At 53.2% G+C, this 24,995-nt stretch overlaps 1 protein-coding gene across 3 annotated transcripts; it reads left to right on the forward strand.

Moving 5' to 3' along the window:
- Window positions 1–3,378: 3,378 nt before the first annotated feature.
- MEAK7 (MTOR associated protein MEAK7) lies at window positions 3,379–22,125 on the forward strand. Of its 3 annotated transcripts, none has more exons than XM_087419858.1 (9): window positions 3,379–3,437; window positions 7,305–7,340; window positions 10,286–10,463; window positions 12,190–12,420; window positions 12,770–12,914; window positions 14,499–14,927; window positions 19,491–19,609; window positions 21,220–21,399; window positions 21,860–22,125. In XM_087419858.1, the coding sequence occupies exons 3-9, from the start codon at window positions 10,311–10,313 to the stop codon at window positions 21,974–21,976; spliced, it is 1,374 nt and encodes a 457-aa protein (XP_087275984.1). In that variant the 5' UTR covers window positions 3,379–3,437; window positions 7,305–7,340; window positions 10,286–10,310; the 3' UTR covers window positions 21,977–22,125. The 3 variants fall into 3 exon arrangements, with proteins under 3 accessions (XP_087275984.1, XP_087275982.1, XP_087275983.1); XM_087419856.1 differs by lacking the exon at window positions 3,379–3,437 and adding an exon at window positions 5,449–5,605; XM_087419857.1 differs by lacking the exons at window positions 3,379–3,437; window positions 7,305–7,340; window positions 10,286–10,463 and adding an exon at window positions 10,471–11,511.
- Window positions 22,126–24,995: the final 2,870 nt, after the last annotated feature.

Here is a 24,995-nt window from a genome sequence, read left to right on the forward strand (position 1 = left end):
GCTTATATGAATATTATTAAAACACAACAGTAATTGTAGCAACTGCTAAGAACAGGGGTCAGCAAACCGCGGCTCGCAAACCAAATCTGGTCAGCTGCCTGTTTTCATATAGCCAGTGAGCTAAGAATGATTTTTATACTTTAAATGGTTGGAAAAAAAATCAAAAGTAGAATAATATTTCATGACGTGTGAAATTCAAATTTCAGTGTCCATAAATGAAGTTAGCATGGAACACAGCAGTGTTCAATTGTTTACATATTGTCTGCGGCTGTTTTCATGCAAGGATAGCAGAATTGAGTAGCTGTGACAGAGACCATATGGCTTGAAAACTCTAAAATATTTACTGTCTGGCCTTTCACAGAAAGAGTCTGCCAACCCTGGTTTAGTGCTTAAACCAATAAAAGGCTTTTTCAGGGAGGAGAATTATATCACTGATATTGCTTAGAATTGCTGGCTCTTGGTGACACAAAGCAGACCGACTTTTAGTTGGTTTTATTGTATTTTAATTTCGAAAGCCAGGGTGCTTCCCCCGTCCCCCCAGTGCCTGCCCCTGGGACTGCCACTACGGCCCCCTGCCCTTGGTGTGCTTCCGCCTACAAGAAACTGCCTCTTCGTGTAAAAATATTTCTGAAACTATACACACGAGATTTGTGTGCACGAGAAGCACGAGGGGGTCTAATCCTTCTACCACCTGGGCTGCAGGGGACAGAAACCAAACCTGAACGAGCCGAGGTTCCTCGCTTGAGTCACGGTCCCCAGGAGAGTGGGGTCGGCTGGGCCTCGGGACACTGCTCTCCTGGAACTGCTTCTCCTGGCACGCTGGCCTCCGTGCTCACGGCTTCTGCTCACCATGGCTTACGAGCTGTCATCAGCCGGGCGCAGCCCTTGGGCAGGCCAGGCAGGCCGGGGCTCCCTTCTCCTTGTTCCTGGCTTTGGCAAATGACCAGGGAGCATCGGATTGGCAGGGAGGGTGGGGACGAGGGTGGGCAGAAAGAGCTCGGAAAGGCAGTAGACCCTCGACACAAAAAGGGAAATGTTCAGATGGCCTCTGAGTTCTTTTTAAGTCTGGAAATCCCTGTTTCTTTCTTTATACCCTACTATTTTCCCGCTATAGCCTCTCAACTGTGCTTGGTTTTTTCCCCCTTTGTCTTTCCCAAACCTCTCATCCACAGCCACATCCCCCAACCATCCCCGCCCTTCAATTTAACCACCATCCCCCAACTCCTTCAACAAGTGGGAATTGACGATGAAGTCCGAGAATGCTGCGAGTTCGGACTGTGTCACCACCACCTCGCATACAGTAGGTGCTCAATAGGTATCTGCACACCAGGAACCCTGGCAGCTCACCTGAGAAACGTAAATAGAGAGTTTTCCCAGGATTTTGTGGGAGGGTGGGGTGTGGGTGAAGTTTGAGGCAGTGTTTCGACAGGCTCAGGGCAGCGCAGGGCCCTGTGCAAAGGGGCCAGCACAGGTCTGGGCTGCAGACTGGACCCAGGCCCCGGTCCCTCGGGAACCGCCGAGTCGAGATAGCCGCGGAATCTGGTGTCCAGAAACCACTTCTCTGGAGCTCTGCTAACGGGTCAGAAACCCAGGCTGCTTCTCTGTCAAAGCTGGCTCAACTGCTCCAGGAGGGGGTGGGAAGTTTCATTCTTACTGACGGAATTTCAACAGTAAAGTTTCTACTAACATACAATTTAGAGTTCAAAGTTCTTTTTGAATAAAGTAGTCATTACTCAAAAAAGGGGGTCATTCTGACACTTTACAGCTGTAGCCGCGTGTCCTTGAGACAGGGTTGAGGGTCTACTGCCTCATGAGCTTTGCAGCTGGTTTTATCTGTCTGTCATTTGGCCTGATGAACGCCCGGCTGCTCCTGTGACACCCTCTCTAAGTCTGTGGGACAGGACGGTATTGCTGTGGCAAGTGCTCCACTGGCTCCGGTGGGGGGATGGGCTGCAGGAGGCAAAAAGGCCAGGAAGGAGGCTGTTACTGCGTCTGGCCTGGACCAGGGGCCCTTGCGGACACAGAGGGATGTGGGTGGATGCAGGATGTATCTTGGAGGTGAAACAGATTTAGTAAGTAATCGATCGACCATGGGGAGAGAGGGAGGAGGCAGCGTCCGGGATGACTCCAGGTCTCTGGCTCAGGCATGGAAGGTGGTGGCCTACATGGAGGAAGGGAGTAACTAGGAGAAGCAGTTTGGAGGGAGGAGGTCGAGTTTGGGTTCTGCTCTGGGCTGAGTCTGAGGCACAGCCTGTGGGGACGCCTGATAAGCAAGTGAACACACAGGTCAGAGTGCAGGCTCGAAGATCAGCTGGACGTGCAGGTTTAGGGGCCAGCACAGCGGACAGGTGGGAAATTGAAGACACGAGAAAAGTCGTCAGGCGGGAGGATGTCATCTCAGGGAGGGTCTATGGGGTAAGGGAGGAGAGGGCCACAGGGAGCAGCCTAGGCACTCCAGCAGATCAGAAGCCAGCAACGACTGGGTGAAAACGACAGGAGGAAAGGGGAAACACCGGGAAGGAGAGCTTTAATAAGGGGGCGGGGTGCCAGCTGGGAACCACTGCACACAAGGACTGACAGTACCTGCTGGAGTCAGTGACAGGGACCTGTGCCAGGGCTCAGGGCCTTGGGCAATGAATGGAAGGTGAATCAATGGGGACAACAGTCTTGAAACATTTTGGATTAAAGCAGGGTGGGTACTAGCTGGAGAAGAGCATGGGGGTCAAGGAGAGTTTATTTATCAAGACCCGAGAGGTTTAAGCACGTTTAAATGCTACTGGGAAGGGCAGTAGTTAGAGACCCCAGGTAGAGGGCTTGGTTTCCAGGGGCAGGTAGGGGAGGGCTACAGAGGGAGGACGCAGGGGGAGGGCAGGGGCCAAGGCAGGTGGGAGGGGCTGCTGCCTAGGTCTTAATCCCCAGGGAGGGTCCCGAGGCTGGGTTACCTTGCCTCCCTTTTCTCTCACTGTGTCTGAATTTGGCCCGACTCTCCTCTCTCCCAGCTATTCCCCCTCCCAGCCACACCAGCTTCTCCCACCCCAGCCCAGACACAGCCTCCCTCCCCAGGCGTTCCTCCCCTGAATCACCAGCCACTCTTTCCCAGACTCTCCTCCAGCCCCTGTCCTAGCTCCTACCCAGCGGCGCTGCTGGAATCCCGCCCTACCCAGCCGCTCCTTCCTGCCCTCAGCTGCCCGCTGGCCCCGCCCATGCCCCGCCCACATTCTCGCCCACTGCCCCGCCCTCACTCGCCAGCGCCGGCCCACTCCCCATGAGCTGCATTGCCATTGGCTGACTCCTTTCTAGGGATCCGCCCCCTCAGCTTCTACTTCTGCGATTGGGGCAGATAGCTGCCCGTCAGCATTTCGCCTGGCAACGGGGCGGGCGTTCCGGGGGAAAATCGTGGGCGGCCTGACCCGAAGGTGCTGGGGCCAAGGGTCCAGGTGAGTCGAGCGGAGGCGCTGGCCGGAAGCCTGAAGGGAGCAGGGGGCTGGGGTAGGGATCGGGATTGATGGTCCTGGTCGCGGGAGCGCACGGTGCTGGAGTGGGCCTGGGCCCTGCTGCTCCTTGGCTGCCCACGCCTCGGGCCTGGGGTCGGGGAGGTTGGGGGACAGCTGCGAGGGAGGGAGGAAGGGTCTCCCTGTGGTCAGGCGGAACACAAAATCACCCCGCACTTTCCTCCTTTGGTGTGGTGGAGATAAGAGGGTCCTGGCAGGTCCTCACCCCGGCGTCGAGGCCAGCTGTCCGGACTGGAAAGCGAGAGAGCTGGTATAGACGATAGAGCTGGTGTAGGTGCGGAAAGGAGCGGGGAGCGTCCGCGGGAGGAGCGTCGGCGGGTTATACTGGAGTGTGTTTTGCGGGGTGGAGGAGTCTTTCCTTCTTGTATTCTGACTACAACCTGTTAGCTTTGTCCCAGGAGAGTCGAGCTGATAGCTAAATTCAGGGCAGAGGGCAGAGGAAAAGAAAGCAGAAAGGCTCTCAGGCTGCCACCCGTGCAGATTAGCCAGTGGGCCCCCTGGGGGAGGGCAGCCAGCCGCGGGCAGGAGCAGGAGAGGTCACCTTCTGGCCAGGAGGGGCTCTGTGCAGAGGGAAGGTGGGCCCAGGCTCAAGCTCACCCTTTGCAGAAGAGCTGCTGGTTCTGGGACATAAACAGGGCTTAAAGTGCCTCTCTCCAGATGGGGCTGTGGGAGTCTTCCCAGAAAGAGGATACTGAGGGCCAGGTCACCACTCTCAGGACAGTGGCCTCTTGGAGGTGGGGGGGTGGCAGGCCAGGGTGGAGAGCATCACCAGGACAGGGGCCAGTCGGAGAGGCTCTGAGAAGGAGTTGACTGAGCTATCCTAGGATACCAGCAGGAACAGCTGGCCCCATTCTGCAGATGAATGGCTCCTGGCTCCCTTCCCAGCACCGAGAGAGTTCTTCCTTTCAAGCTGGGCTGTTTCTCTTGTTCCAGGGCAAGAACTCAACCTTTGGTTGTCTTGGGCCCATCTGTCCATCTCTGGCCTCCAGAAGGCAGAATTAAATGCCCTGTGTTACCACATTTAATCCTTTCCACCTCATTGTGGGGCAGGTGTTACTTCCCCTATTTTACTAAGGTTCTGAAAGTCTTAGTAGCTTGCCCACAGTCATAAAACCAACGAGTGTCAGAACTTGAACTCAGATCTGCTTGTCTTTGCTAACAGCGTAACCTCAGAGCCTGGGGCCGCCGTGCTGAGAGGCACGCGTTCTGGATATTGGCACGCTTCAGTGTGGACCCTCACACTTTGCCCACTGCCCCGCATCCTTGGAAGCCAGAGTTTCTCACCCTGGGCCCTACCGACATTTGGGGCCAGGCAGTTCTTTGTTGTGGGGGGCGGTCTTGTGCCTTGTAGGATATTCAGTGGCAAGTCTGGTTTCTACCCACTAGATGCCAGTAGTAACCCCCTTTCCTGTGCGACTTCATAGACATCATAGACATCATAGCCAAATGTCCTCCTTACAGGAATCTTAAAGTAACATTGAGGTGCATCCTGCTGCAAGAGAAGCTGGTATACATATACCTACAGAAGGGTCAGGTCAGCGTAGGGTTGTTTTATGCACAGCTTGCCAGGGGAAAGGCTGTGCCATGTGGCAAGGTGCACTCGGGACAGTCCTGTGAGAAAACCATTGCCAGGGACTGAAAGAAAGTCCAGGAACTTGCATATGGGGAGAAGTAAGGATGCATCGAAAGCCTTCGTTCCTCCCCAAAGTCGATTAGAGATTTCTGGCGTGATTGGAGGGATCGAGGCTAGGACGGATAAACCTGGGAACACATTGTGCCAGTGCCATTACTTCATCTTGGCTGGCAGGAGGCTCTTTAAAAGGAGGTGGGGTTGTCCTTGGAGCTGTTTTGAGATGGGTCCCTTCACGGGTGCCCTGCAGACGCTGAGCATGGTGGTGCAGGGGGCAGGGGCACGTTCTCAGAGGCTGCCTGTCCTCCCACCTCTCGTTGACTCCAGGCCCCTGGCTCCTGCTTGAGGCTGCTCCACGCCCTTCTCCCTCCTGCTTGAAAAACTGGTGTTGCCAGCATGCCCTGCTCCGGCCTTTCCTGGTGTCTCCTCCTGGCGCTGCCCTGTGCCCACCCGCATGCTGAAGGTCTGCGCCTCTCCTGTGCGTTTCTGCCCTCCTGTCCCACTGTTGGCGGCCTGCCCAGCCTCTTCCTTCCTCCCAGCTGTGGAGGTCCGGCCAGGCTGCTCTGTACCGCTCTGTTTTCAGACAACAGTGGAGGAACCTGTTTCTAGTGGGACAGAGGAGGAGGTTGGGGCGGGCTGAAAGTGAGGGGCTGGGTGGAGGCAGACGAGGGCCCCCTTGCTTTGTAGCCCCTCTGGTACCCTTGCCCACACCAGACCTCACCTCGATCTCGGTTTCACCCCTGCGCCTTTGTGTGTCTGTCCCCACTTCCCAGGTGAGCCACCTGTGGGTGCCTGAAGACCCAGCCAGCTGTGTCCTTGGGGACGTTTTCTGTTCTTGTCTCCCGTGTTCTCCTCACCCCTTCCCCACTGATCCTGTCTGTCTCTCCCTGTGGGCTGGGACGCTCCTGCAGGCCCAGGCCTCTCTGGGGCTTGTCTGTGCCTGCCCGCTCTCCTTGACGGGGTCTGGCCCAGGAGACGCGAAGTTATTTATTGAAGGAGTAGAGGTGTGTGCTGACGTTAGGAAGGCCACTGTCCTGGAGGAGGCGGGATCTGTGACCTCTTCGTGGCATATCCCGGGGTACCTGGCTCCTCAGTCATGGAACATCTGGAGACTTCTGAGGAGTGGCATTTAAATGTTGGTGGCCTTTTATCCCCAGGCGCCCCTCTTAAAGAGGCTGGTACCCCCTGATAGAGCAATTCCTTGATTTTGAGCAGGGAGGAAGTGCAGCGTTGAAATGGCATCGCCGTTAAGGAGAGGCTGGAGGTGGCAATGGCCGGAGCTCCTGTCCTTGCACTCAGCCCTCCCTGGTGGCTTCTGAGCTTGTTCTCAAGGCGAGGGTGGCTCAGCAAATCGCTCCTTGTGTGTGCTGAGTCCCTGCCCTGCCCAGGCCTGGTGGGCTGTCGGATACAGAGACGAGGGCCTCCTGGAGCCCGTCCTTGGGCAGGAACCGGTTGTAGGTGGTAGAGCACGCGGCACTCATCCAAGGGCCCCTGAGGCCTTGGGGGCCGGGAGCGAGCCCTGTGGGAGCCAAACGTGGGGGGCTCGGGCTTTCTTAGGACCTGGGCCAGGCCGGCCTCCTGGGGTTGGCGCATGGGATCCCCCAAGGTGGTAGGAGAATGGACCAGTCCACCTGAACGGTCAGCAAGGAAGGACGCAGCCACTGGACACACATGTCCCAGCGCCTGCATGCGCCAGGCTGGCTCAGGTGCTAGGCGGGTGGCCGTGGGGCAGAGTCTCTTTTGTGACTTTGAGATTCTAGTGGGCGAGTTGGGCTTGGCCTAAGGGGCAGGGGCGGGTGTGGCTTGAGCAGAGTGAGCGAGGTGGGGCCTTGCTCCGTTTCAGTTAAGGCACCACTCAGGAAAAGGAACGACCTAGTCAGCAGACTCGGAAAGTCAAGAATGCCGGGTAGTCCTGGACCCCAAAGGCTGAGTGGGATGGTGAGGTGGGCAAGGTGTAGAGGGTGTGCAGAGGCGGACAGTGAGGGCCCTGTGAGCCAGTCGAGGAGCAGAAAGGAACTGCTCAGAGGGATTCGTGTCTGATGCCCCGAGTGGACCATGTGCATCCTTGAGGCTGGCCTTGGAAGCCTGGGGTGGGCCCGGCCGTCAGAGGGTCCAGCTTTGATGTGAAGCTGTGCTAACGTCTCAAAAACTTTCCCTCCTAGGTGGTGGGAAGACTTGTGTCTCTTCCAGCTGTTTAGGTAAGTCACAGGCCTTCTCATGTCACAAACCTGAAAATTTTCTAGAAGTGAGAAAGGGTGATGATCTTTGGTATGAAGACCCTATCTAAGAATGAAGTAGAATTCACTGGAGTGCATTTTTATACATTTACCAGTATCAGGATTTCAGCTGAATAGCAGGGTAGGGGCACAGGGAGAGTTGTGTGACAAATTTTTTGGTGACTTGATAAATTAACACTGATTTGAGAAAAATCTTGAATTTCCCTGGTAGGGGGGGATGCAATTTGAACCTAAAAATACTTCTGGCTAAGTCTATCCTGATTTAATATTTGTAGTGTTTGTAAAGCTGTGACTGCTGTGGGTTTTCAGACGGTGTGTGGCGTTAGTACTGGTGACTTTGTCTTTGTGTTTGTCACCTGCTAGCTGGCCTGAACATGGGTGCCGCGGGGCTGTCCTGCTGAGCACAGACACCTCCAGGAGCAGCAGCATAGTCGAGGGCACTGGTGAAATGAACAGAGCCGTGTCCTTCCTAATCATAACTTGAGCCCCTCTCGGTTCCTCCTGCATCGTCAATGAAAGTGATTCAGATACCCACTGAATTGCACCCAGTCTAGACTGAACCCTCCCTTCTCTGAGTCTTCCAAGGAGACAGCCCCAACCCCAGACCAAGCCCCCCGCCCACGCTCTTCCCGAGACCCCCACGCTCGCTGCAGTGAGTTAGCAACGTGGCTTTGACCACACACGTGCTCCAGCTGTCTTTAGCTGATGGGTATGACATACTGTCTATGGTGATTTCTCTGGGGCATTGCCTTAGGGCTTACTAATGCTTACAGCATGGTTCCCACGGTGGGCTCTGTTGAATCCACTGCAGAAGCAATGAGATTATAACCTCCTTTTTCCCTTTGCACCCTTCCCCACGCTTCTCCGGAATCACCGGGTATATAAAAATCGAATGACAATGGCTCCTCTCCTGATCGAGTCCTAAATGGTCGGGTCAGGTCGTTTCATGGGGCTCTTAGAAGAGCTGACGAAGAGGATGGGGCTGCCTTGGCATGGCTGCTTGGGCTATGCCCCTGGAGGGGACCAGCACCAGTGGTGCTGCCCACTGTATCTCAGAGATGAGGAAAGCTTCATGCAGGCTGGACCTTGAGCCCTGGGCCGGAGGTTTTCCTGCTTGGCTCTTATGCTGCTGAGAAACTCGAGGAGTGGAAGCGTTAGGTCAGATAGCCCGAGAGTGACAGCCCCACCCTGGGCCTCGGGAGCCCTTGCTTCCAGCCTGCCTCTGCAAGTGTGCTGCAGCCCCTCTGCAGGGAGCCCCAGCGGGAGGCTTCCCGTTCAGGGCAGACGGTCCTGTGCCAGGATGGCTGCGATGAAAAAGAAGGAAGAATAACAAGAGTGTTGGAGAGGATGTGGAGAAATTGGAACCCTCATCTTTGCTACTGGGAGTGGAAAATGGAACCCAGTTTGGCGTTTCCTCAAAAAGTTACTCATCAGATTACCGTGTGGCCCAGCAACTCCACTCCTGGGTACACACCCCCAAACTGGAAAGTAGGTGCTCAAACAAGTACACGTACACACATGCTCATGGCAGTGCTAGTCACGGTCCCCAAAAAGTAGAAACAGCCTGAATGTCCATCAGCAGAGGAATGGGTAAACCAGATGTGGTATCTCCATGCACTGGAATAGTATTCAGCCAGAAAAGGGAGTGAAGTCCTGACACAGGCTACAACATGGAGGAAGTGTGAAAACGTTCTGCCAAGTCAAAGTAGCCAGCCACGAAAGACCACCTAGTGTATGATGCCATGTATATGAAATGTCCAGAGTAGATAAATCTGTACAGACAGAAAACACATTAGTGGTTGCCAGGGGCTGGAGGAGGGGGAATGGGGAGTGACTGCTAATGGGTCTGGGGCTTCTCTTGGGGTGATGAAATGCTAGTGGGACTAGATAGAGGTGGTGGTTGCACGACCCTGTGAATGTATTAAATCCACAGAATTGTACACTTTAAAATGGATAGTTTTGTGTTATGTGACTCTCACTGCAGTAAAAAGAAAATAGAGAAGAAAGACCCACATTGTACCCCATTTCCCCTTTGATCAGCCAGATCTCGATGGGGCTGTTTTCCAAGCTCTGTGCCCTCCCCCGTGCACCTGGTGGGAGACTGTCCTGTTGCTTTGACTTAGTTTATTGAGTTGCCTGTGCCGGGGAACGTGCTTGTTTCTCCTTTAATGTCACCGACCTGAGTTTCCAGATGAAGTCTCAGGACAGGATTAAGAAGTCACAGCATTTTGCTTCTTAAAAGATGTTTTTATCTGGCTGTGCTGTTTGCTTTGAATCCCTGTTTGATCTGTTGGCACTTGACCCCCTTCTGTAATGAGGTTTGTGATAACAAACAGAGGTCACCAGCCCTTGGGTGCGGCTCTCTGCTGGGATCTCGAGGATTCCCATTTTACTAACGTGGAGAGCCAGGCACAGAGAAGACCACACACCTGGTAGGAGGTGGAACCAGGATCACAGAGGAAGAACGTGTCAAATAGCCTGTTCGCTTTGTAGGCGATATTTTCAAGGTGTCGATTTTATTCAAATACATGTGATCATCCAGCCTTACAGAGTTTTTTCAACTCAGGTTTTTAAAAAATGAATATTTAGATTAAAATACTGATTTTTCTACCTTTTAGTTATGTCGGCGTGGGAACTGTGTTTTCAAATAAGGAAATCCAGACTTGTTTGGCAATTACGAGCGTGCTTCGGGAAGTCATAGGAATCAGGATGGGGTTTCCCCACTTTTTTTGTATCAAGTATCAATTTCTACCACACTGAAACATTACGTAGCTCTGATGCGTTTAAGCTGCATTTTGTAGCTAAATCGATATTTATTAACTTCACCGTATAATTATCAACATTTATACCATATGATTATTACATTTTGGCTTTTCTCTCTAACTTGGAATCTTTTTGTTCTGCAGAGGGTTCTGCCGGATAGAAGGGAATATGGGGAACGCCAAAAGCCGCTCGGGGCAGAACACCTGTTCACAGTTTCTGCCTGAGGAGCAGGCTGAGATCGATAGACTCTTTGATGCTCTGTCATCGGACAAACACAGCTCGAATACCTCGCCCAGATCCTTCTCTCTGAAGGCACTACAGGCAAGAGTAACAGTCGGCAGTTAATATCTAGTTTGGAGCAGGGCTCTGCAAGCTATGGCCCCCCGGACCAAGATCGGCTCTTGTGTGTGTGAGACAGGTGTATGGGAACACTACGAGGCTTGCTTTCTGTAAAGGGCTGGATAGTACGGATTTTCGGCTTTGTGGCTATGTGATGTCTGTTGCCTTTGTAGTGTGATGTTTTGGGGACGTTTCTACCTTGAGACTGACCAAAGGGCCCAGCCCTGCTGCCCACTTCTTGAACCATTGTCTCCTGATTTCCCTCCGAGATGGGGGGACAGACCACCTCAGTGGGATTCATAGGTCCGGTAACCACAATGTTTCAAGTATACCTTTGCCGTTAGAATTTGTAAGTGTTTGACGTCTTAGGAAGTTTATGATCCTCCTAACAAAAGAATGTTCAGATTCAAGGTTCACCTGACAAGGTGTTAAAACTGCCTGATTCTCCATCTTTTTGCCCCATTCCATAGGGCTTTTAACCACATGTCTGAGTGCTCAGACTGAGGCAGAGACAACATCAGCCCATCTTTGTGGGAGGTGGGGAGGGAATGCAGCGTGTGAAGACATTCTATCAGCCTCCTCTTCTAGAACATGCAGAATGGGAGCTGGTCAGGGCATTGGGGATCCCCCAGCACGCTCACTTTACAGATGAGGACGCTGGCCAGGGAGGCTGTCTGGGTCACAGCTGTGTGGTGTGTACGTGTGTGCATCTCCACTGTCCCAAGGCACCGGGTCTGCCAGGTCACCTGCCAAGCTGGAGCATACGGACCCAGACAGGCCGGGGAAGGACTTGCCTGCAGAGCGGGTGACAACATTCATGAGTGTTATCAAGATACACATGGTTGAAAGTTGATCAGAAAACCTCGGCGATTGAATAAAGTTTCCTTTGGGAAGGAATTAGAGGTTGCTTTTCTGGTAGAACTTTGAAAACATCGACGGAAATAGGAATACTCTTTTTGAGGAGTGGGCTGGGAACCGGCTTTACAAGAACTGCAGAAAGATCGGTGTTGTCACAAACAGTGCAGACACAGTAAGTGGTTACAGGAGAATCCGATTTGCAGACCCCTCTATGAAGGAAATGTGTGATTTCGTTCTTGATTTGCTGTCTCTCACCATTTGTTTGTAATCCCTGGACCACATCAGATTTGATGTTGGAGTCGAAAAGGTGGAGGACATTTACAGAATGTTATAGGCAAGACATTAATTAAGAATTAGATTTAAAATTTAAATAAAAATTAATTAAAAATGCCTACTGAGCACAAAGAACTTGGATAAGAAGTGAAAGCTAGCTAATATATTTGCAAGTCCTTAATATAGAGGAGACCAGATTAGCTCCACACAGACATATGTTCCATGTGTTAATCAATTCAGACGTGCAAATGGCAGCTATTAGAGTCTAGAATGAAGAAGATGTTGTAGGCAGAGTGAAGAGCAGGCAGTGGCCAGAGGTCGGAATGACGTGGCCAATCTGGGGAGACTAGAAAGCTTGGAGGACAGGACGGGAAAAGACTGTAAGAGTCTGATGGCCAAGATGAGCCACAAGCCAGGACATATTAGGTATGTGGGTCCTTGGGTGGTGTGATGCCTTTAGGTGGGGAGAGGTGGTAGAAACAGCAGTAGTTGGTCTTGGTCTCCTAGTTGTTTTCCGTGATTCCACCACATTTAACTTGTATCCCGTCCATGCTTTCCTCCTGCTTGTCCCCAACAGAGCCACGTTGGGGAAGCTCTTCCCCCAGAGATGGTCACCAGACTGTATGATGGGATGCGGAGGGTCAACGTGACGGGGACGGCGATGGGGCCCAGTGAGGGTGTCTCCCAGAAGCAGTTCACAGTGTCAATGTCCCACCTGTTAAAAGGAAACTCCGAGGAGAAGAGTCTCGTGATCCTGAAAATGATTTCTGCCACAGAAGGTCCCGTGAAAGCAAGAGAAATCCAGAAGGTAGCGGGGCCACGAGGCCTTCCGCAGCGCAAGCAGTCTCGGTGTCCTTAGGTGGGGGACTCGGGAGCATCGAGTAGCTGGTGGAGGCCTCGTGGAAATGTCCACCCTCGGGGACCCCTAGACCACATGCTGGGTGAGGTCAGAACTCCTGGGCAAAGGCCTTGGCAGATCTTCTAGGCCAGCCCAGGGTATCATGAGAAAAGTGAAGAAGTACCTAAGTTACGTGATCTTTTCGTGTGGTCCGTCATAGTTGGCACTGAAGAGATAAAACGACCTTCCCCATGTTGATAGGACGTAGGTTGTGGGTCACGGTGGAAATGTTACTAATGGTTAAATTGCGATATTGCAGTTTACAGAGGATCTGGTCGGCTCTGTGGCGCACGTGCTAGAGCACAGGCAGGAGCTGAGAGGCTGGACTCAGAAGAAGGGCCCGGGCTCCCCGCCCAGGGTGCAGGTGCTGGCTGCCCAGCTCTTCTCCGAGATGAAGCTTCCAGGCAAGTGCCCTCGTGGGCTCACAGTGAGACTTGGTGCGTAGAGGGGCACCATGCCGTCTCAATTAGTGTGGCTTTGGAGTACGGTTTTAAAATCAGGAAGCGTGAGTCCCCCAACTTTGTTCTAGACTCTCTAATTGGTTGGCATACAATTGTTCCTAGTATTTCCTGATAATTCTTATTCTTTGAGGTCAGTAGGGATGTCCCCACTTTTGTTTCTCACTTTGGTAGTTTGAGTCTTCTTTCTTTTTTCTTGGTCAGTGTAGCTAAAGGTTTGTCTGTTTTTTGTTGATATTTTTAAAGAGCCAACTTTTGGTTTTGTGAATTTTCTCTGTTGCCTAATTTCTGTTTCATTTCTCTTCACTTATAAGTCTTTTATTTCCTTCTTCTGCTTGCTTTAGATTTTGTTTGGTCTTCTTTCTCTAGTTTCCTAAGGTAGAATGTGAGGTTATTGATTTCAGATCTCTGTTTTTCAATATGGGCATTTACGGCTGTAAATTTCCCTCTAAGCACTGCTTTAGCTGAATCTCATAAGTTTGGGTATGTTGTGTTTTTGTTTTCATCCATCTCTGTATTTTCTAACTTCCCTTATAATTTCTTCTTTGGTCTTTTGGTTATTTAGAGGTATGTGATTTAATTTCTACATGTTTGTGAATTTCTCAAATTGCCTTCTGCTGTTAATCTGAAATTTCATTCCATGTGGTTGAAGAACATACTTTGTATGATTTCAGTCTTTTTAAATTTATGGAGGCATGTTTTATGGCCTGGCATGTGCTCTGTTCTGGAGAATGTTCTGTGTGCACTTGAGAATGTGTATTCTGCTATTGTTGGATGAGAAATAGGATATATTTAAATTTACTGGGATTTAAAAATACCTTGTGGTGAATCTGTTTGCAGTAGACTTGTTTTATGAAAGCATTACAGTTTTATGATAAAGCTGGATTTTTAAATGCAGTTTGCAAATAGGTTATATTTCAAAAATTAAGTGGTATATTTAGAACTTAGAAAGAAGAACAACATGATATTATGTATAATTATATATAACAACGCACTTCTAAATCCTTTCCAAATGACCTTGTGGGGCTGGAAGCCCTCCACAAGTGGCTTTTGGGGTAGCTCTCTCAGGAACAATTGCTGAGGAGTCTCGGGGCTGGGCCCTGGGGTGAGGGCACGGCTGTCTTGGGGGCCTCTGAAATGCAGCTTGGAGAGGAGAGAAAAGATAAGTGTTGATGTTGAATTGTTTAGATCAGGGCTGTCCCACAAAGAGATAATGCAAGCACTAAGGCAGGCCACATGTGAAACTTTAAATAGTCTAGTAGCCACATTAAAATAGTAAAAAGAAACAAGTGAAATTAATTTTAATTTGTCCAAAATATAATTTAACATTGGTAATCAATATAAAAATGATTGAGATATTTTACATTTTTTTATACCAGGTATCGAAATTGGTGTGTACTGTACACTTACCACACGTCTCAGTTCAGACGGGCGCATGTCAGGTGCTCAGAAGCCATGCATGGCTTCCTTGTTGGACAGCGCGGGTTTAGGTAGTAGGTATGAGGTGATGTACTGCTCTCCCTTCCTTAGGTGGCGAGAAGCTTCTGGGGCCTCAGCGGCTGGACTGTGACTGTGACCGAGCCACGATCGAGGACTGGGTGTTCAGGGCCCCCCACGTGGCCACGTTTCTGAGCGTGGTCATCCACAGAGGCTTTCTCCTCCTGGGCTCATCCCTCGACCTGTCTGCCCTGCTCCCCGAGCGTCAGGTCGATCAGGAGCGGGAGTTTGAGAGCGTGCTGGATGTCCTGTCGGTCATCTACGTCAACTCCCACCTGCCCAGGGAGCGGCGGCACCGCTGGCGTCTGCTCTTCTCGTCCGAGCTCCACGGGCACAGCTTCGCCCAGCTCTGTGGGCACATCACGCACGGGGGGCCCTGTGTGGTGCTCCTCCAGGACCACGACGGCCACGTGTTCGGTGGGTTTGCCTCCTGCTCCTGGGAGGTCAAGCCTCAGTTTCAAGGTAAGACTTGGCCACCGAAACCCCGAGTGGTAGCCTGGTGCTCGTTAAGAATGCTGGTCAGAGACCTGCGAGCACCAGCAGAGGATGTGAGCGTTTCTCCCGTCTTCTCCGCGTGGTTTCTGGACGCCGTTGGGAGGGTTGTAAAAGGTGATGCTGCTTTACGGTGATCTGACGCTGCGTGGACTTCTTTTCTGATTCTGGCAACGGGAAGGTAAGCAGGACAGGTGCCTTCACCCTGGATGTCAGGGGAGGAGACAGTGGTGCGGCATTATTGCACATGTCTGTGCCAGCCATGGGAGGGGCTGGGCTGTGGATGCCTCAGGAGGAACTGAGAGACGCCGACCCTTTCAGATGAGATGTCTTCTCTCCCGAGACTGGCTTCCTTTCCTGGAACCCACCCCCGCTGCCCCTGCGTGTTTGCTTTCCTTCAGCCTTTGTTTTCTGCTCTAGTTTTTCAGTTTTGTGATTTTGTTGGAGTTTGGAAGTTCTTTGTGTGACCTTCAGTGCACTAGATGAAAGGCTCTAAGTAAACTCTTCCCCGTCCTCAAAGGAAAATACTCTGGAAAACATTTTTAGGGGACCATTTTTGAAAACGCTCTCCTCTTGGGCAGTGGGCTGTTGTCGTACTCAGTGGTGAGCCTGCCTTCCCAGGACTTGATGTCACTGTGTGTCCCCAGGGTGCGTGGCCCAGGCTGCCCATGGCTGTGTTCTCAGTAGGTCTCCTTGGGGGCCAGCAGCTGTGAATGGACGGCTTTTCCTAGCGGCTCTAAGAGACGAGATTCAGGTTGCCCTCACTCCCCTGAGCTAAATGGAGCCAGGAGGGTCCCTCCCAGTGAGGGGCATGGTCAGTACTGGCTGGGTCAGTGGAAGGGAAGATCCCAGGTCCTGAGATTCGGGAGCCAGGGAGAAAGGTGGTGTGTTCCTCTGGGCCGGGGACTGTGCGTCCCACCAGACAGTCATCAGTTCCCATCCATTCTGCCTGCGTCTTGCCGCCTCTCCCCTCCATGTCGCTCTCACCAGCGGGACTGCAGCTGCCTTTAACTGGCCCCTGCTTTTAGCCTCAGCCCTCCAATCCATTTGCCACATCCCAGCACACCTGACATGGTGCTCTTCTTGTGGAAACCCTTGAACAGACTCCCCCTGCCTGCAGGACGGCACACCTTTTATCTCCAGCTTCACAACCCGCTCCTGTCCCCTAAGGCTCCGTGCTTAGTCTCCCTGAACTACCTGCGGTTTCCAGAACAGGCCGTGCTCCCTCTTGGCATCGGGACATGCTGCTCTTTCTCTCTTCCTCACCTGTTTGCACTGCCAGCTCCTTGTTGGGACTCAGCCCAGGGTTGCCTCCTCCGGGAAGCCTCCCCAACCACACAAGGGCCGTGTGCTCCCTGTGCATCCTCTGTTGTACTGCACGCCCCTGGAATTGTTTCTGTCTTCCCTCCACTAGGAGAGCTTCTGCTGGCCAGGGAGCTGTGTCTAGGAGCAGAGTTGCCATTCCTGGAGAGAGTTTAGCAGCAGCGGGGCAGCTGTTTACCTGGGACGGGTAGAAGGACTTATGAGATGAAGGGTTGAGTACCTCTGTCCCTGAGAGCCCATTGTTTTTAGGATTTGGTTTTCTCTAGGTTTCAGAATGTTCCAGATCTTTAATCCAGTTGCTGCTACCAGCCCTTCCCCAGTGTGTCATGGGTCCCCAAAAGCCCCCCACTCCCCCACGTCAGTGATTCCGTAGGAGGACTCACAGGACTCTGCGCATGGTCACTGCATCCTCATGGCCGTGATCTATCACAGTGAGGGTGCAGAGCCAGATGAGCAAAGGGCACAGGCGGTAGGATGAAGTCCAGGGGAGACCAGACTCCAGCTTCCAGAGTCTTCTTCCAGGGGAGTCACACAGGACACACTTAATTCCCCCAGCAAGAGTTGTGACAGCACATGTGAAGTGCCGTCTTCCAGGGACTCTCGTTAGAGACCCAGTGCCGAGGGTTCCGTGGGGACCGGTCACGTGAGCACCCTCTGCCTGTACGTACGCAGATCCCAGACTCCCAGGAGGAGAGCAGGTGTTCAGCACCAACCATGCTATTTGCACAAACAGTTTAGGCACCGGGAGCCCCTCTTATCAGTCTGGGAGTGGTGGGGACCCTCCCCAGTCCAAGTTCCCAGACGCCAGCCGAGGGCCAGCCTTGCAAGCAGGCCTTTCTGGGGACAGCAGTCTCAGGCCCGCTGTGTTAGCTCCTCTGCACACCCACCTTCCCCGTCACAGTGTCAGAGGATGGGGCGTCCTCCCCCAGCTCCATCTCGAGGCTTTGGGGGAATGAACGAGCTGCCCTCTCTGCACGGTTGGAGGCTCTGCTTTAGGATGGAAAAACCCTGAGAATCATTATTATAGAGAAGCTTCCTCCTCTTCCAGCTCTTTTAATTTTAACTCCAGGCTGGCTCTGCTGGGTCTTAATGTTTTTTTAACAAGCGGAATTAATCTTCCTGAGGAACAGTGGGAAAAAGCAATTACCCAGTTATCAAACTTGAGTTCTTTCTGTTCTGAAATATGAGGCTGGGCTTCCAGCAGAGGGCAGCCTTGCATCACTGATTCAGGTCAAGTTCAGCGAGCCTTCTTGTCCCTTTGTCCTGCAGAGTCCTAATATTTGACACTTGAAGTGGTAACAGCTGGGGCATCGCTTCATTTTTGCTCATGTTTTCTGTGGTGCAGTTGAAAGGCCCACGGCTTTGGACTGAGCACACAGCCTCGTGAGTCCCACCTCTGGTCCTGGGCAAGGTGCTGATTTTCTCCGGGCCTCAGTTACTCAGAACTACGTGAAATGGCACCGCCTGGTACACTTGCTTGTACCTGTCTCGTGCTGGGTGGCGCTGGCTGCCTGGTTCTTGAGTGTCCTTGTTGTGAGAGATGCGCCCTCCTGTTGGCTTGGCTTTTTTGCAGGTGATAATGACTCCTTGTTCCTGCATCCTAGAGAGTAAGGTTTCCCCCCACGTGGCCCTCCCCAGTGAGCGCCGACCCCAGGATGAACTAGAATGGGGTCCTTTGCAGCTGACGGGTCTACACTTTGTGACCCTAGCGCCTTTCTTAGCATCTGGCACCCAGGAAATGTTGGTCGAAAGACAGCCTTAGGATTGCGGAGCAAAGTGGTGCTGATACCCAGCACCTGGGGCACAGGGTGGGACCAGGTAGTTCATCGTGCCTGAAACTGCCCCCAGCCTTCTGGGGCCGCCTGAGCCCGTGGAATCAAGCCTGAGACTTTAGCCAGGAGTAAAGCCCTCTGTCGTCCGGCTCCAGCTGACCTCTCCAGGATCACCTCCCTTCTTCCCCCACCCCAGCGCTCACAAACCTTGCAGTGCGACCGAGGGGCCCTGCTGTTTCCCGCGTGCCCGCGCCTTGTCCCTGCGTGGAGTAGCCGTCTCCATCTCAGGACGTCCTTCCCGACCCTGGAGGCACTAATTTGCAGCCTCCAGAAGCCCCCTGACCACCACAACTGCAGAGGCCCCCATGGATCCTTCTGGATGGGAGGCCCGAGCGTCACTTGCCTGACTCTGCTGGTCTGGGCTCTTGCTGCTGCTGAGAGCTGTCCTCCCCCTGAGGCCCCTTGGGCTTGAGTCCCGCTTCGTGTCCACCCTCCACATCCGGGCTCCCAGCCTGCTTCCTGGGACCTTCCGTCCCACCTCACAAATGGCCCGACCCCAAAGTGCCGTGAGCTTGGCCCTGTGTCGGCTTATGTGACATCAGGTGGCCTTCACGGTGTCACTATGGAGGGGCAGTCCTTCTGGCTAAGTTCTCACAACTGGGGGGCGCATCTCTGTGGCTCCTGCCCAGCTGGAGGCTCAGTGGGGGGAGGCGTGGCCTCCACCGCACTCCCCTCTGCGGAATATGCTTACGGAACGGATGAACCACGGAAGGAAGTAAGGCACCTCTAAGCCGTAGGATGCCTGTCTTTTCTGGAGTTTTGACCAGTACCTTCTCTTGTGGCACGCATGCCCACACCTTGGACGAAGCTAGACAGTCACCTGTCACTGTGTGTCCCTCTCAGCAGCTCATGCCCTGTAGACAGCGGTGTGTCTGCAGGTGTGTCCCCTCTGGATGACGCCTTCTTTTAGGCTGGGGACAGCCTTGCGCAGTATCATGTGCCCACTTGAGGAGGCTGTGGTAGTGCCAAGTCGGGACCTGGGGAGACCGCCTGCCCCCTTGCTTCTAAGTGAAAAGGAGGCTGCTCTTTCTGACTTCAGTGTGCTCAGTCGGCGAACAGGAGACAGAGCTTTCAGGTGAGAGCTGAAAGTTGTCCCCAGCAAGCAGATGTCACGTTCCTTTTTAGCTGTCACGCTCGCTGCCTCCCCCTGCCAGCTCATTCTCCAGGTCCCTGGCAGCTGTAAGGCCTGTCATCTGTGGGGTCTGGGAGCTGCCCACTGGTCTCTGATGGCCGAGGCCCCAGTGTCTGGTGAGCTCAGGGCACCAAAGACCCGTGTGAAGGTTTTTGCCTCCTGAGTGGTGGCTTGTTCCGTTTCCTGCTTCCCTCTGTGCCCGGCTGAGATGGGTGACCCTGCTTATTTGCACTCTGTCACTTTCAGGGGATGACAAATGCTTCCTGTTCTCCATCTCCCCCAGCATGGCTGTGTACACCTGCACGGGCTACAACGACCACTACATGTACCTGAATCACGGGCAGCAGACCATCCCAAACGGACTGGTAAGGACCTGAGACGGGCAGGGGGACGTCCCGCCTTCGTGCTGTCCGTCCCCGACGGGGTCAATCCTGACATGGCTAGGCTGGCACCTCTCCCACATCATCGAGAGCTGTACGCATGCGGTTCTGCCTGGGCTTCAGGGCCACGATCAGCCAACAGGACAGAATTTCTCTCTTGGAAGGACGGGCCTCTGTTGGGGCATTTCAGTGGTTTGTGTGCAAATGGTGGATTCGGCCAGTTTTCCTGGTAATTAGATGATTGGCCTGTGGCCTTCGTGGCTGGAGATGGTGTCGGTCTCGAACCTGTCTCCAGGCATTGCTGCCTCGCCACACGCTGGGGGATGAGCCCGGGGAGGAGGAGGGGGCACGTCCAGGCTGGGCATGTGAGTGTGTGGGGCCCCAGTCGGGGTGATGGTGCCGCCTGTTTGCTCCGTGCTCCAGCCTCGAGACTCAGCCACAGGAAGGAGGACAAGCGTGAAGGCAAAGGGTGGGCAGAGGGGGCTGGGGTGGCTGAGGGGGTCAGGGCTGAGGTGAGGAGCTGGCATGGGTGTCCACGCACACCCCCCAGCCCAGCACTTGTCAGCCACTTCGTTCGGGTGAGGAATGTGTCTTCCACCAGCGCCCTGGCCCATTTCTTTTTCTGCTTCTTAACAAAAAGCTCCTTTTGGGAGGTTCCAGCCCTGTGCTTGCAGAGCCAGGGGCCCAGAAGGCTGGTCCTTGTCAGGACGGAGAGGGCCCCAGTGCTCCTTCCAGGCTCGCTGCACGGCTCCCACGGAGCCACCTGAGGACCCCAACACCTCCTAGAAAATGGCAGTTTGGTGACCGGAGAGGTGAGGGTCCGAGGAGCCCACCCCCGGATGGGTCCACAGGGGCAGCACCCAGCAGGTCCCAGTAGTCGCCAGCAATCGGCCCGAGGAGAGAAGCGGCTCTCAGAGTCGCCTGCATTATCCTGCTCGTCCCTTGCTCCACATTAGTTCTAGGCCTCCCGGGGACCCGAGAAGAGGCAGTGGTGGAGGGGGCAGCCAGAGAAGTGAGCAGGGAGGTTGAACAGCGGTTCTGTCCCCGTCAGCCAGTAGCTTAGAGCCGGCAGTGTGCCGGGAGTGCAGAGAACAGCTGTGGGTCGCTGCCCGCATCTGCCTCCTGCTTCCTCTCCTGGCGGTCATCCACTGCATTGAGTAAGTGCTCCGAGCACAACGTCCCGGTCTGTGCGAGGGTGAGTGTCCCTGCCCCGGGGGCCCAGACACAGTCGGATTTCCAGGGTCAAGTTCTGTGTTGTTGACCCTTGTTTTAGTGGTTTGGGTCTCTGGGCCCTGACGGTCTGTATTTTTTTAATTTTTTTATTTTTGTCTTCTGCTGTCTCTTGGGCTTCCAGCCAGCATAGTCCCATGAGAAGGAGCCATGGGGTGGGAGTCTGGACACTCTGATGATTGTTCTAGTAACTTGTAATGGGATACTTAAATTGTATCAATCTATATATTTCAGAGTTAAAAAAAGAAAAAAGAAAATTGCATTCTCTTCTTCTCTGCCCTCATCTCAGGCTGGTGCTTACGGCTGAGCAATCTTAGGGTGTCTGATGTCTGGGCTGAGGAGATGCTGGCGCTCTTCCCTTACAGGGCATGGGAGGGCAGCACGATTACTTTGGGCTGTGGATTGATGTCGATTTCGGGAAAGGACACAGCAAGGCCAAGCCCACGTGCACCACATACAACAGCCCTCAGCTGTCGGCCAAGGAGAACTTCCGGTTCGAGAAGTTGGAGGTGTGGGCGGTGGGAGACGCCTCGGAGTCGCAGCTGGTGAGCGTGGGGCATTTCTCCCCTTCTCGGCTTTGCCCCTTTTACTCCTCCATCCGAGAGAGTTTATTCCAGATTTGTTTTCAGCAGCTGTTGCTGGCCAGAGGGATGCCAGTGGGTGCACAGCACAGCTGGGAGTCCTGTCGGGGTTCATAGGGGGTTTAGTAGAACAAAACGCGCCGGGAAGCAGGGCCTTGTGTAAGGTGTGAACCCGGGCGGGTGGACGGCCCATCCGCAAGGCGGAGAGGGTCTGGGGTTCCTTCTAGTTCTGCGGTTCTGCAGTGAGTCGTTGGGCCCTCTGCACCTCGTCACCTCTCTGTGACAGTGTGGGGGGACCTCAGTGAGGGAGCCAGAGCCCCCGCTGCGTTTTCGTTGCGGCAACAGCAGGATATTGATTGCACGCTGACGAGCTTGAGCCAGCGGGGCAGTCAGTAAACACACCCGCCCTTCCCTTCTCCCCAAGGCCAAGAGCAGCAGGAGCATCCTGGACGTGGACCCCGAGGCCCAGGCGCTGCTGGAAATCACTGGGCGGAGCCGCCAAAGCCAAGGGCTCCGGGAGGTCCCGGAGGACGACGATTGAGGAGTCCCTGAGCTCCGGCCTTCCTGGAGTTGCAGGATGGCCCCCCTGGGCAGGGCGCACAGCCTGCCGACCCTCTGCTCACCCCGCCTGTGCCTGCTTTAACATAGAGCCACACCGGTCATGTCCAGGTGGTCCTGGCCGTGCTCAATTGGAACAGAGTCAAGTTCCTCTGGTCCCGTGTATTGGTTGGTGGGTGTATCTCCCAGAAATCCTGTGTCAGATTAGCGACTGAATTCTTATACTTTGTTCATTTTCTATCAATGAAATCCAAAGACGTTGAGACCTCCGCTGGAGTTAGTGTTTGTTGGGAATGTGAGTTCTTGCTGTGTAGGAGGGGGTTCCACCCGTGGGGGTCATTGGCCTCTGCTCAGGCCGTCCCAGCTGCAAGCAGGCCCTGATGGTCCATTTCAACTGGTAAAGAGGCGTTCGGATGTGAATCTCTTTGCTTTTGGGGAACAGCTTCCTATGACATGGAATTTCTGTATTTATAAGAAAAGCACGGCGTATTAATGGGGAAAACAGCCAAAGATTTTAAAAATCATAGTGGTGTGGGTCCTTAGTAGGTGTTTATAATAAGGTTCCACATCTGCCTTTTTCAGCTGTTGTTTTTTTGTGTGTGTGTGAGGGAGGTCAGCCCTGAGCTAACATCCATGCTAATCCTCCTCTTTTTGCTGAGGAAGACCGGCCCTGAGCTAACATCTATTGCCAATCCTCCTCCCTTTTTTCTTCCCCAAAGCCCCAGTAAATGGTTGTATGTCATACTTGCACAGCCTTCTAGTTGCTGTATGTGGGACGCGGCCTCAGCATGGCCGGAGAAGCGGTGCGTCGGTGCGCGCCCGGGATCCGAACCCGGGCCGCCAGCAGCGGAGCGCGTGCACTTAACCGCTAAGCCACAGGGCTGGCCCTCAGCTGTTTTTAGGTGAATCTGTGAGCAGGTAGGAAAACCAGGAGATCTACAGAGAAGCAAAGTTGTGCTTCTGTTGCTAATTTAAATGTGGGGGACATTTGGGGCCCTAAGGCTGAGAGTTCCGTTGATATATATACGGCCTGTTGCATAAATCAGTGGGAACCACCTTGACAGTACTGGCCTGCGTTCCTGGCCTCTGGGCACCACCCCCCTCAGTATCACCCTCCCTGCCCAGTGCTGCCCCCGAAGGGCATGGAGGGTAATTTGACAGCTTTAAACAAACTCCAGTGATCCTGAAATGCTAATGATGACCCAGGTAAGCTGGGCCTCCAAGCAGAGCTGCCATCTCCCGTCCAAGGCAGGCCTGAAGAAACTCTGAACACACTGTGAGAATTCCCTGCTTAAAGGAGCTGTGAGCTCATCTCTAAGACATATACCTCCTCCTTTTGTCTTTTGCTGTAAACTTTGACCTTTTGCAGATCTGATGAAAACGCAACCTTTTATTGTAGAGTTTGCTGTGATTATAAGCCATAGTAAACTGAGCTCTTTGCATTTTGCAGGCTCTGCATTTTCTACCAGGAGACTCATCAGATTGCACTTAGCAGGGCCCCTGACTGAGCAGAAGGCCTTGTAAATTAGCCTTCAAAAGGAACGTGCGTGCTCAGACGTGCGCAGAGGTGCAGCAGGGTGACACACACAGGCTTGGCCATGATTGATTTTCCTTATAAAAAGCCAGTTTTTAATAGCTTCTCAGGTACATTATGTGATCTTCCTAACTGATGGGATAGCAGATACAGGATATTAGGATCCTCAGATATCCTTACCAGAATCTAAAGAATTAGGTCCCAAGTCTTCAGTTTGTTGTGGAATTTTTTTTATAAAATGCAATTAAAAATACCTCACTACTGAAAGGTCCATTGGTGTCCGTGCCTTGAATACCATTTACTGCTGCCTCTGTGGGTGGCTGGCAGGGAGGGTTAGATTTTGCCTGCTCGCCTTCTGCCTTGTGTTGTTTTAACAAGAGTGCAGATCGCAAATGGGGTCTGTGTCTAAGACAGCACACCTCCACAAGGAGAGGAGCGTGCCCAGCCCAGGTGCTTGGTAACCTGGGGGATGTGGCCCTCCGGTGGGCGCGGGTCAGCTGTGCGATGTTCCTTGGCGTGAGAGTCTGCCTCTCCCCGTTGGGTGTGGCTCTGGGCACACAGCCCTGTTGAGGATGTCAGCCGTGCCCAGGGCCACTGGACCTGACGAACCACACTCTGCCTGGGGTGGAGAGACCCGCGATGCTAGTGTGACCAGAAACCAGGCAAGGAAAGGGTTCCTGAAAATCTGATCCATAACTAAACATAGTCTGTCAAATGTTTTCCAGACGAGGAGAAAACTAAATGTGCTGTTTTTCGGAAGTTGATGTCCCCATTTTTGCAGATGTTGCCACCCTGCAGTGAAACTGACACATTGGCAGCAGGACCCCTGCAGATTGCTCCAGCTCTAAAGGGCACGTTGCCTTGAACCTCTTATGTAATGGCGTTGAACTTGTGTAATGGCCCGCACGTGTGCCCTGATCAGGCCCAGTTGTTACCCAGTTGTGACGTATCCCCTGCACTCTGGTGTGTAAAGTCTCCCCCTGCACTAAGCTGGGCTGGGGGCACTGCTTTGGGAGCTGTCCCTGGTGTTGTGCATTGCTTGTGCAAGCAATAAACCTTGTTCTTCACCCACTTCAGCCCTGGTTGTGCTTTTCTGCTCCACACTCACCAAGAGACAGACCCACTGAGTTTGGTTACACTAGTTTTAACAAATGAGGAGTTTGTTCTTTTATGAAATGGGAATAAGAATTCAGGTTGTAAAGCCCAGCAATCTCCCTGTAAGTGAAGACAGATCAGGCCCACAGAAGGTGCTAGAACGAAGAGGTGAAAGAATGAGGTCCGTGGTGGAAACGTGGCTATTGTTATTTTTTTCCCACCGTATTTTCTTTATTAAAAACATTACCTTATGTGTACGTGGTGAAGAGGCTGGAGTACAAAAGGCTGTAACTTGAAAGATGTCTGCCTCCTGTCCCTTCTCCTCCCACGTGGCAAAACCCCTGCGGTCTCCTGAGAGGTAACTCATTGCACA

The sequence above is a fragment of the Ceratotherium simum genome, chromosome 30, assembly GCF_057802395.1.
Source record: "Ceratotherium simum simum isolate JZ-2026a chromosome 30, ASM5780239v1, whole genome shotgun sequence".
NCBI classification, from domain to species: Eukaryota; Metazoa; Chordata; class Mammalia; order Perissodactyla; family Rhinocerotidae; genus Ceratotherium; species Ceratotherium simum.

Excerpts from the sequence above, each read along its gene's own strand:
- MEAK7 (XM_087419858.1), top strand. The coding sequence starts at position 10,311 with ATGGGGAACGCCAAAAGCCGCTCGGGGCAGAACACCTGTTCACAGTTT. Across the intron at positions 19,610-21,219 it reads AGACCATCCCAAACGGACTG|GGCATGGGAGGGCAGCACGA; the intron begins GTAAGGACCTGA and ends CTTCCCTTACAG. Across the intron at positions 21,400-21,859 it reads ACGCCTCGGAGTCGCAGCTG|GCCAAGAGCAGCAGGAGCAT; the intron begins GTGAGCGTGGGG and ends CTTCTCCCCAAG.